The sequence below is a fragment of the Morone saxatilis genome, unplaced genomic scaffold (assembly GCF_004916995.1).
Source record: "Morone saxatilis isolate NCDOM2014 unplaced genomic scaffold, NCSU_SB_2.0 Contig18, whole genome shotgun sequence".
NCBI classification, from domain to species: Eukaryota; Metazoa; Chordata; class Actinopteri; family Moronidae; genus Morone; species Morone saxatilis.
This window is the reverse complement of record NW_023339740.1, coordinates 24,325,344-24,337,267: the sequence shown is the minus strand read 5'-3', so window position 1 is coordinate 24,337,267 and position 11,924 is coordinate 24,325,344. Positions and strand designations below refer to the sequence as shown.

At 44.0% G+C, this 11,924-nt stretch overlaps 2 protein-coding genes across 4 annotated transcripts in view; both read left to right on the top strand.

Annotated features, from left to right (window-relative positions):
- The first annotated feature begins 326 nt into the window (after positions 1–326).
- Positions 327–8,943, top strand: rbm12 (RNA binding motif protein 12). Of its 3 annotated transcripts, XM_035661368.1 has the most exons (4): positions 327–389; positions 1,716–3,179; positions 3,678–3,745; positions 4,959–8,943. In XM_035661368.1, exon 4 carries the CDS (start codon positions 4,987–4,989, stop codon positions 7,681–7,683), a length of 2,697 nt encoding a protein of 898 aa, XP_035517261.1. In that variant the 5' UTR covers positions 327–389; positions 1,716–3,179; positions 3,678–3,745; positions 4,959–4,986; the 3' UTR covers positions 7,684–8,943. The 3 variants fall into 3 exon arrangements, with proteins under 3 accessions (XP_035517261.1, XP_035517260.1, XP_035517262.1); XM_035661367.1 differs by lacking the exon at positions 1,716–3,179; XM_035661369.1 differs by lacking the exons at positions 1,716–3,179; positions 3,678–3,745.
- The window catches only part of cpne1 (copine I), a gene marked incomplete in the record, with an annotated part of 14,525 nt that continues 2,941 nt past the window's right edge, over positions 341–11,924 (top strand). The window contains 1 exon segment of the mRNA XM_035661370.1: positions 341–365.

Below are 11,924 nucleotides of genomic sequence, written 5' to 3'. Positions count from 1 at the left end.
CTGTCGTCGTGTCTGTCTGTCTGTCTGTCTATCGCTCGTGTCTAGTCTATCTATCGCCATCTATCGTATCTCATCTACTCGTATCTATCTACCTAATCTATCTTATCCGATATTCTACTCATGTCTGTCTGTCTAATCTATCCTAAGTTAATTAGCCCGGTTCCAACCGGCTAGGGGGGCCGAGTCGCTCGCATGCAGCTTGCTCGTCCGCGGAAACGGCAGACGTAATCTCGCGTTCATCCACGGGCCGTGTATTTCGCGGTGTTTGCGCGACATTTCGTGCCGTCGCAACCTCGCAGAGAGAAAGAGAAGAAAAGAGAGAAAGAAGAGAAAGAAGCTTCCGTTCATGAGTTTAAACCTCACTGGTGTTTGGTTCAACAGATATCTCGGTAAGAAATCCCAGCAGCGGCAGCCCCTCGGTGGCGCTCACCACCGCGGCGCAGAGGGCCGAGAGGAGCCGCTAAAAGGCGCGCATCCTTGCCGCTTCTCTCTCGTCACACCACACACACACACACACACACACAACAGCACACCACAACATACAAACACATACCATACACACAGCACATACACACACACACACACACACACACACACACACACACAAAGCGTTAGCCTGCACAGGTAGCTATGCTCAAGTAGCTTCACTCACCCTTTCTTTAGGGAGTAAGTTAGCTATCTACCCAGAGCTGCAGGGGTTTCGCTTTAGAGGCTCCATGTCGGATATTTGTTTATCATCACGAAGGATTGTGTGAAACTTTAAAGGCGGGTTTGTTTAAAATGAGGTCATACACGTAGCTACGAAGCTACCAGTAGCTAGGTAACCGACACACTGTTAATGTCTCCATGTGTTTGTTTTTTTTAATATTCCGTATCAGCTGTAGTTTCTTTCACTGTGCGAGCAGGGTGAGGAGGTGTTTGAGCTCTGATTTGTTCAGTCTGTAGGTTTTTATTTGATCGATTACACTGCGGTTGCTTGCCCACGGGAGAGCGCAGGCCACGCCCCCGGGCAGAGACGTCACAGTGCACTGGTACTGAGCTGAGCAGGTAGAAAGTTGTTTATGATGTCAGCGGTTGTCATGGAGTCTGGGTTTAACACTCGGCGAACAGATTTACTGACTTTTAGCCCTTTTCAGACGTGGGATCACTCAACAGGTGTTCGGTATCGGAAAAGTAGTATCGGACGACATTTCATTAGATTTTTTTTAAAAATTCTCAAATGTCCTGCATCCCTAGTCCTATAATGACCAAGATAAATATATTATAACGCATTGTATATTATAAGAGCGTGATATTCTGAGACTGAATGTTTGATCATTATTGTGGTTATTATTATTTTTTGTGAGTTATTTTTTATTTTGGCCTTTGTACTCTTTTTCCAGCTTGATTAGACTCCTAAAATAATTTAAATTGGCTTATTCACAGTGTTTTCTTGTTTATGAACAGAAGAAAACTGATTTACCTTTTTTATTTAATTATTTTTAGACATTTTACAGGTTTACAGATTACTGTTGTGACTTTTACATCAAAGTAACAGGTTTAATCAAACATGAGACTCACATATAAAGTTGCATGTAACAAGACGCATATCTGAAAGGGGCTATAATTAACCAGTGAATGATACCTCATAGGGTGAATCCGATTGGAAACTGAGAATAATAACCGTACGTTTCCTGTATGTCAGTTGTTTCTGTTTTTGTCTTTGTCTTATGCAGGTCAGTGGAGTTGTGTACAGTCAGTCATTGTGAAAAAGATGGATGGATAAGGTCTGTTATTTATAAAAAAAAGGGTATAAAGGGTTTAATAAGGGGCAGCAAATGGTTGTATTTTACAGACGCCATCGTGCCAGATCATGTCTCATTGTCCTCTCTGTTGAGATTAGAGCTCCAAATTGTGGCTGACATGAGGAGATTCCCTCGTCCTTGTTCTCAGATATATTCTTAGTGTTTGAGTTATTTGGTCCATGGATGGCGTTCCACTCTTTCTCGTTTAATTCCACTATGTTTGCTGTGTTTTGAGGCCGACAGCATGTGGGCAGTTCTGTGTTTCAGCTATAAACTGAGAAATCAAGGCAGTGTCTTTGCTCTTTGATCCTGAATTTGCTGTATTGATCATTTTCTGGTTTTCTGTCTGTTTGAAGGACATTATTTTCTGTCTCCTATCAGCTCCATTTTGTTTTCTTGGTTTTATGTGAGTGCAAACTGCAGCTTGAATTGAACCCTTTCACCTCACTTTGGATGCTCTGGTTGTCTCTGACATTGTGAGCTGTTGCCGTTTCCTCTCCTGCTGTGTTTTAATCCTCTTGCTGCTGTTGATGTTTCTCACAGGTGGTGGTGTGGACGTCCAGGTTAACAATCCATTACAAGTGGAAGAAGCATTAGTTGAGCTGTCATACGTCGGTGTTGGATGTGATTTTTCTGTGCTGAGGTGGAGCACTGAAATTAATGGTGATGATGATGGTGATGAAGGCTGTGGTGAACTCACACCTGGACCAGTATTTTAGCTTTTGTATTTTCAGCATTTTTCAACAAGCTGCAGACTGACTGAAAGGTCAGAGTTGAGCGAGATGTTTGTTCGGGATCATAAAGGTCTGGTGGTCCTGGATCAGGGTTAGTTGCGGCACAGAACCCCCGAAGATGTGTCTGAGGATCCAGAGACATTTGTGAAGTACAGGGTTGTGGAAGCAGTGAGCGTTGCGCCACCTGCTGTCGCTCAGTTGAACATGTTTTTACCCGTGTTAGCTCACACGTTGCTCTGCACCTTGCTTCTGTTTGCTTTCTCCTCTGATCAGCTGCTGTCTTTGGTGTTGTGCTGGCAATCAGTTGCTGATATTGCTCTGGTTCACATAATGCTAATATTGCTCTCGTTGATGTAATGCTAATGTTGCCCTGGTTGACATGATGCGAATGTTGCTTTGGTTTACATGTACCTGACACTGCTTTTGTTAAAATGTTGATGACATTGCTCTTATTTCTCTGGTTGATAAGTTATTGCTGTTGCTTTTGATAACATGATGCTAATGTTTTTGTTGACAATGTTGCAGATTTGCTGGTTGACGTGTTGCTTGGGTTGGGTGAAGTTGCTGAAGTGCTGCCTGCTGTTTTGGTGCTGCTTGAGGATTCAGGAAGCGGGATCGGTCCTGCTCACCTCTGTGTTGTTGCTGGCCTCCTGGTTGCCTGGTAGGTCTTGGGTTGTTGCTTGGTGTTCATAGGGTGTTGCTGGCTGGTTTCCAGGTGGTTGCTGGCTTGTTGGAGCTCAGCAAGTCCTATCTTCGGTTTCATACTTGGTACTTCTTCTTAGGAGAGTTTGATATTGTTACACTGCCGGCTTTAGTCATGATGGGTTTCGGTTTCGGACAGGTGTGTCTCTCTGCTGTCAGCTAGGAAAGCTACCGCAGTCAGATTCTGAGATTTGTTTAGATTTGAGATCTGTGTTTGGTTAAAGATAGCCTTTTAGTAGTACAGCTGAAATAATACATTACACGATGCTTTGTTAATATTCAACATTTTATCGAATACTGAATGAGAGCCAGTTACTGACACTGACGTAAGCACAAGCTGTCAACTGCTAAAAACACCAACACACGTCGGTCGTTGGAAATGTAACGCATGTTCTGTGAAAGGTTGAATTTCATCAATGTTTTGAACAGGAATGTTTGTTTTCTACCTTTTCACCAGGTTTCAGTTTTCCTGCAGAAATCCCCTGTCTGTTAAACAGTGAAACTATACACAGCTTAGTTGCATTGGTGAGTCGCAAGTTGCATGAGATTCATGAAGGTTTACTGTTGCACGAAATATGTCAGACTTAGCTGAAACGACAAGCAATATCTTTGCACTGCGTGGTAGACAACAGTAAGGGTTACTTTAAGGAACCAAATAGCCTAAAATCTCTTGGTTGCATTCAGGGACTGATAAACAGAGCAACTCTTATTGACATTTAAAGTCCTCAGTAATCTGATTTCACCTTTGGATATTAGGTTTCAGATACTGTTAGACGATTCGATATGCACTTTGTTTGACGCTTACTGTAGACATTAATTTTCAACAAAACAAGTTGCATTAGGAAGTTTCTTGTGTATCTGCACTACATGATGCTAAGGTGTTACTGAAACACACAAAGGGAAAGGATCTCACTATAACCAACCATGAGGTACATTGAAGGTCTGCATAAATTGAAAATAGTAACTGTGTGAGTCAATAAGATCAATCAGACTTCACTAGTTGAGTTACAGAATGTGACCTGACCCTGTTGCATGCTTGCTTCACAAAAATTGGTACAGTTAGTTAGCTAGCAAAATCTCGGCCAGACTCAGTAATGAATGATATCACAGATGGTAAATTTTGAATTGTTTTGCACTGTGAAACACTTTTTTTCCCAGTTTGAATTGCTCTGAATTTGCAATACGTCAGAGGCAGTTGAGGAGAGAACCTGTGTGTGTGTGTGTGTGTGTATATGTATGTTCATAAATATTTGTGCGTGCGTCTGTGTGCATATATGTTTATTGATGTCAGTTCCATTCTTTAATTTTCTTGCTATGTTTCTTTTACAACACACAAAATTTAGGAACAGCGGAGCTATGCTAATGCTTAAGATTGCTTCTGTTGGGGTCTAACAAAGTCTGCCGTGATCTGATCTGAAACGTTAATCACTTATTTAAAGCTTGCAGATGTCTGGAGACTGTTTCAGTTTAGCTTTGTTGTCAGTTTCCTGCAAATGTTTCACCCCCATCAAACCCCTTCTAAACACCACTGGTTTCCAAATGTCAGGACCCAAAAATGGGTGCACAAAGTTTATAAAAATGGTCTCTAGGTTATTCTGAAGAAACTGAAATGTAAGCATTGTTGGCTAAGCCTTCTTTGGCCTGCGAAGTCAGACCCGAGTTTCCTGAGGAAACATCTGGAAACCACTGGTTGCCCTCTTATGCTCTTCATCTGACCGTAGTGTTGCTTTCTCCCCAGGTTGTAGGGCTGTTGTTTAGCAGTCAGTATGGCAGTAGTCATCAGGCTGCAAGGTCTGCCCATAGTGGCCGGCACCATGGACATCAGACACTTCTTCTCTGGCCTCACCATCCCTGACGGGGGAGTGCACATCGTGGGGGGTGAGCATGGCGAGGCCTTCATCGTCTTTGCCACTGATGAAGATGCTCGACTGGGGATGATGCGTACAGGAGGGTCTATTAAGGGCTCCAAAGTGTCGCTGTTGCTTAGCAGCAAAACAGAAATGCAGAACATGATTGAACTCAGCCGCCGCAGGTTTGAGGCTGGGGCAGGTGCTGTAGAGACAGCTGCATCTACAGCAGGAAATGCCAACCGACAAGTGGCTGCCCCCATACCCGCAGTGCAGCCAGGGGCAGGGGGGAGAAGTGGTAGCCATGGAAACCAGGGTTTCAGTAACACCCAGGCCTCAGTAACAGCAGCAAGCTCATCTCCACAAAGCAACAAGGCAGTGGCCAGTGTGGTGCCCAGCTTCCCCAACAGCTACAGCTCTGCCCCCACAATCACCACAGCTCTGGCATCGCTCAATGCAGGACCCCCACCCATCCCTCCACTTCCAAGCATGCCTTCCATGCCCCCCATGCCCACTCTTCCCTCTATTCCAGTTCCTCCTCCAGTATCTTCCCTCCCCCCTGTCCCTACTGTCTCCCCACTGTCCCAAGGACCTCCAGTTCCTCCTATGTCCCACCTATCTCACATGTCCTCCATGCCTCCCTTCAACCCCTCCCTACCTCCTCCAGGAGGACTTGGCTCTGGCCTCCCTCTTGGAACCCCCAACCCCATGCTGTTCAACCCTCTCTCCCCCCTGGCCTCTCTTGGCCTCCAGGCCCATATGAAGGCTGCTGCTGCTGCAGCTAGTGGAGCAGGAGTGGCCAGTCCTGATGAGTTGTTTGTCTTCCTGCAGAACCTCCCTTTCTCCTGTTCAGAGGTGGATGTCAGGGGTTTTTTCCGGGGTCTGGGGGTGGATGGGGTTCGCCTGCTGAGGGATGGACAGGGCCGCCCATCTGGCAGGGCTATGGTCAAGTTCTACTCACCCCAGGACAGCTTCGAAGCTGTGAAACGGGGAGGTGGCATGATGGGCCAAAGGTTCATTGAGATCACCCCTGGCTCTGAGCGGCAATGGGCCAGCCTCAATGACAGTGTGACAGGCCATAATCCTCACAACAGCGGCAAATCAAATAATGAGTCACAGGACCAGCAGCACCGCCGTGGTAATGCTGGGTCAGGGGCCGGAGGCAGGGATCAGCGAGGAAGGTCACGATCTCCCCACCGGCAGGAGTTCTGTGTCTACTTGAAGGGCCTTCCCTACGAGGCAGACAAGAAACAGATAAAGGAGTTCTTTAACAATCTGGCCATCATAGAGGACAGCATCTACATTGCCTACGGGCCCAATGGGCGAGCCACAGGTGAGGGCTTCCTTGAGTTTAAAACAGAACAGGACTACAAGACTGCTCTGGGTGCTCATATGCAGTACATGGGCACCCGCTTCATCCAGGTCCACCCAATCAACCGTAAGGGAATGCTTGAAAAGATTGACACTATCCGCAAACGTGAAGCAGCACAGGGTGATGGCAAGAACCAGGATGGCATGAAAGCTCCTAGGAACTGTGCCCACATCACCAACATCCCTTACAATGTCTCCAAGAAGGATGTCCGTGCCTTCCTGGAGGGTGTGGGGCTTTACGAGGACACCCTGAAAGTTCTGACAGATAGTCATGGCAATGGTTTAGGCCAAGCGATCTTCCAGCTGCGGACTGAGGAAGATGCCCGCAAAGCTGAGAGACTCCACCGCCAAAAACTCAATGGCCGAGATGCCTTTGTCCACCTGGTGACGTTTGACCAGATGAAGGAAATTGAGAGGAATCCTCCTCCTCAGAATAAGAGGGGCCAACGCAACCAGAACCAGAACCAGCTGAACCAAAATCAGAACCAGCACCAGCAACCCCAGCCCACTGCCCAGCAACCCCAGATCAACCCATTTGCTGGTATTAGCGGTGAGGAGTTTAACTTTCTCAGAAACACCATGGGAAACCTCAATAATGCCCCCTTTGTGACTCCATTCTCAGCCCCAGGAAATGGGCTGGCAGGCCCTCCTCCTCTCCCTCCTCTGGCTGCAGGGCTGGGGGACGTGAATCTAGGCGTGGCCCCTCCACTTGTTGCTGGTATTCCTGGAGCTTCCATCTTGGAGCCACCCGGCTTTCGACCTGGCGCTGCAGGAGGAGCTCCCTTCAACCAAGATGGACTGAGAGGGTTGGTGCCTTTTGACAATGGCAACAGAAAAGGAGGTGGAGGAGGACAGAACCGAGGCGGAGGGGCTAATAACAACCAAGGACGTCCTGGGGGCGGGGCTACCGGTCCACAGCAGGTGTTCACTCCAGGAGCTGACAGCCTCCGTAACCAGCCGGCCCCTGGAGGACCTAACAATCCCAACAGTCAACGTGGTGCTGCTGGCCCAACAATTGTAAAGCTTCAAAATATGCCGTTCACTGTAACTGTGGATGAGATTATGGACTTCTTTTACGGCTACCAGGTGCTGCCAGGCTCAGTCTGCCTACAATTCAGTGAGAAAGGCCTGCCAACTGGCGAGGCCATGGTGGCCTTTCAGAACCACGAGGAGGCCACTGCTGCCGTCATGGACCTCAATGACCGACCAATTGGAGCACGCAAGGTCAAGATAAGCCTGGGTTAAATCCAAAATCCCAAAACAGACTGTAGATATAAAAAAAATAAAATGAACTTACACCTACCTGGTTCAACCATCCCGGTGAAACACCTGATTCTGGACTCAAACCCAACTGTCAGTAGCTCAGTTTACATCTTGCCTTGCTCACTGACTGTCAGTCATTACTGAAGCCCCTCCCCCTGTGTGTAAATAGTGGCCACGCCCCCCCTCGCAGTCTGTCAAGTGGAACGACTGATCCAGACGTTGCTCTTTGTGCAGCTCCTCCACTGACTCTGGTAGCACAAACTGATGATGATATTGATGGATTTTGGTCTTTTCTGATCCTGTTTCTAATGCCGCTCTTTGTCACGTCACGTTGACACACTGAACATACTCCCCTGTTTTGTTGCTATGGTAACACGATGATTATAATGAGGCTGACAAAGTTGCTGTAAAGCGCTTAAATATGCTGTGCTGCTGTGGTTTAAAATGTATGCTCTGTTGCTGTGGTAAAATCATGATGAAAAGCCACAGTATGTCGCCATTATAAAATGTTCATGCTCTGTTGCTATGATAAAATTTGTTGCTATGGTAAAATCTTTACATGCTCTGTTGCTACGGTAAAATCTTTACATGCTCTGTTGCTAAAATCTTTACATGCTCTGTTGCTACGCTAAAATCTTCACATGCTCTGTTGCTATGGTAAAACATGCTGTAGATCACAGTGAAATTGTGTTGCTCTGTTGCTGTGGTAAAGTCTTCACATTCTCTGTTGCTATGGTAAAATTATGATAAAAAGCTATGTTGCCATGATCAAATGTTTATGCTCTGTTGCTGTGGTGAAATTTTGACATGCCCCGTTGCTATGGTAAAACGTTGACACAATTCAGTGTTGCAACAGTGCTCCGTTGCTATGTAGAGGATGTGGGATGGACAGATTGCTGACTCGTGTTTTATTTTGTAAATAATGATTTTGGGCTGCTGAATCCTTTTCCCCTCTGTCTCATTATTGCTGTGTTTGAATATTGCCACCCCAACCCCACCCCCTTTTCCACAGCACATGCTCAATAGGTGTTTGGACTGTAGAGCGCTCAGATGAAGTCTGTAGCGTTTTTTAGTTTGGTAGCTTTTTGTTGTATGTATGTTTGATAATGTTTTGGATGTTTTCACCTTTAAAAGCTCATTTTTGTTTCTACTGTCAGTGTGAACAAACTTGTATGATCGTATCCCATACATGATGTGGAGTCTCCTTTGCTTTGGCTAATAAAAGGACATTCCTGATGCACACCTACTCTTCACTGCCTGATGATGGAAACTTATGTGATTGATTTTGAGTAACTGAGTCACTTGTTTCTGTATTTTGTAAAACTTGAATAGAAGACTGGGGTTTGTGTGGAATACAGATGACCTTCAATTCAACATCTTCAGTGGAATATAAGGTAAACTTTGATCCAGTAAATGGCTCCAGGTTGTGCCTCAAGTTATCATTGCTTTCATATTAGCGACTTAGACTTGATTAAAATTAAATCAAAATTAAACTTCCTCCTCTGTGAGCATTTAGATTCAATGTTAACTTTGTAGCTTTTATTTATTTTTGACTGAACAGTGGCTGGTGTCTGTTCTGTAGAGTCACCAGTCTGGATTTTTTGCATTTTCATGATGACTCCCAGCATTAGTAACTGTGCCATAAACAGCCAGAAAAACTGAAAAATGCTGCAGCTTGTCAGTATTCAGCATGTTCCAGGGTTTATCGTACAGCTGACAGCTAATGAGCCATTTAGATCCCTTGCATTAATTAGAGAATTTCTTTGTGAACTACCTTTGCATCTCCTTGCAAAACGATAATAGTCCCTTGCAATTATGTTACATACATGTGTTTGCAACCAGTGGTTGTAGATATTGTTGAAGCTTGTGCTTCCTCCAGAAATGTGGATCAGATAGATTAATGTAAACAGTATTGTGAGGTAACTCAAAAGTACTGCAAGTGAACGGAAAAGTAGTTCACTGACTGAGGGGACACCATAGTGATCAATTTATTTTAATTCCAATTTAAGTGCCCAAATCCATAGATTAGGCTCATATTAGGGTTTTATATTAAGCTCAGTTATCCTGAGGAAAGTATTTAATGATCAGGTTTGTGTAAACATAGTTTGTCAGGACAATACAAATGTCATGATCTCAGAATAACTGCTTTGTCCTTTATGTCTCATCCAAGTGGAGTTCATTGTGGAAAAAACAAAAACGACAGCAGAGAAATGGATTGCTGCATAGAATGTAACTGTTAACACGATTTATCCCCAGATTATAAGATTTTCAAGTTTTAAACCATAACAGTTTGACGATCATAAAGATAAAAGTAGTTTTGATTTCACCATTAATGGCCTTAATTTAAAGTCTGCACGGCTGCTCTCAGTTTATGTGATGTACTTCACGCTGCAGATCTGAAATAAATCCTCAGTTTTTAATTGCTGTTTAGTCCACACATGCAGTCTCTATATGACTTTTGTAGTAGCAGAAATCATCAGTGGAAGTAGTTATGTCTGAAGAGGGACCGTCTGCTGCTCTCAGGAAGTGGTTTTAACCTCCAAACAGGTACACTGATCAAATGGTTGCATGCAGTTTTGAAGTGTGTGTGTGAGACAGAAATGGAATGACAGGCCTTAATAAATTGAAGTGAAACACTGTTTAGACAAGTGGCTGTTGGTAAAGATCATTGTGTTTGTGTTGTGGAGAAGAAAAAAAGAAAAAACTGACAGACTTGGCTTCTGCGACGGATGTGAGTGAACAGTGAGTCTGTTTGGGTGGGTGACTTTGGGACAGAGGTAAAATTTTTGCTGAATGACTGACACTGAGCTGTCAATCACCTGCTGAGATCCCCCCCCCCTCCAACTAATCAATAGACAGACAGAAGGCAGGACTTGCAGGTGAGTGACAAAGACGTTGCATTCAAAACATGACTGTAGCTACAATGACCTGTAAACATTCAGTTGTAGCCTGTTTACCATCATTATCCACAATCTTAGATTCACCTTGACTGACCATAGAGGATAACGCTTATTTACAACGATGTTGAGTAACTAAAAAAGCTTGTAGATGGTAACCGGTGAATGGTGCGCTGCCAGTGGTACAGGGTGGTCAGTAGATGGTAGCATTTAGGTGCCCTGTGATGGCCAGTAGGGGTAGATAAAGCGGCCTGTAGAATATGGAGGCATTTAAGTGCTAGGTGATATGTTAATAATTTATAATATAGACGTTAGCCTATATATTAATTTATAATATAAACATTAACTTTTAGACATTAGCCTGTTAAATTGTCACTTATAACATGACATAAAGACATAAACAGGCACCATTAAGGCATCATAATGCAACGTTAGCCTGTAGCTGGCAGATAATGGTCTGCAGATTGTAGCATTTACATGGTAGAGTGAGAATAGTGGAGTCTACAGTTGGTAGACGGTGGCCTGTAGATGGTTACATGTAAATGGTAGAGTTTGCACATGTATATGGTTGCATTTAGATAGTAGATTCTTGCCCGAAGACGATGATAGTGGCCTGTAGACTGTAGAGTTTAGATGCTAGATGATGCCATGTAGATAAAGTTAAAATAAGAGGAGGAAGTCTGAAGATGGTTCCAGTGTTCTGGCACTTGCCAGGTCGTCGTTGTAAATAAGAAATTGTTCCTAATGTCTTGCCTGGTAAAATAAAGGTTTGATCAAATAAATACAATGGTAGCATTTATATATAGATCATAGTGGATGATAGTGTTAAGCTGCCCAGAAATATGGTAGCTGAAGATGTTGATATGTAGATAACAGCGAGTGGCCTGTAGGTGGTATATGGTATCTTATACTACACTGCAGTGTTTGGTTCTCACCGTAGTGCTGAAATGTGCAGTAGCTCCGTCCAGACCTGTAGTTTGCATAATAAACCCTCTTCCAATGATTAATTACATTGTTGTGTCTTGTTTGCAATAGAACTGTTGATGTTTGAAGAATTAGATTATTTATTTTTTTATTTAACGTAAAATTAGAACAATTGAATAACATCAAATGTCCCCTTTTATTTCCCCTTTAGTGACTATTGGTTGTTCATCATCTTATTCCACTTTGTATGGATGTATCATATACAGTATATTGTGTGTAAGCTTGTTGCAGCTCTTCATTGAAGCTGTATGATGTTAATCAGACTGCACATTTCCCTAAAATTCAATCTGACAGATTTGGGATCTTTGGAAACTTTTCTCCACTATAATTTTTAATAAAGTT

Bases quoted from the DNA above. Each gene is read 5' to 3' on its own strand.
- rbm12 (XM_035661369.1), top strand. From the start codon at position 4,987: ATGGCAGTAGTCATCAGGCTGCAAGGTCTGCCCATAGTGGCCGGCACC.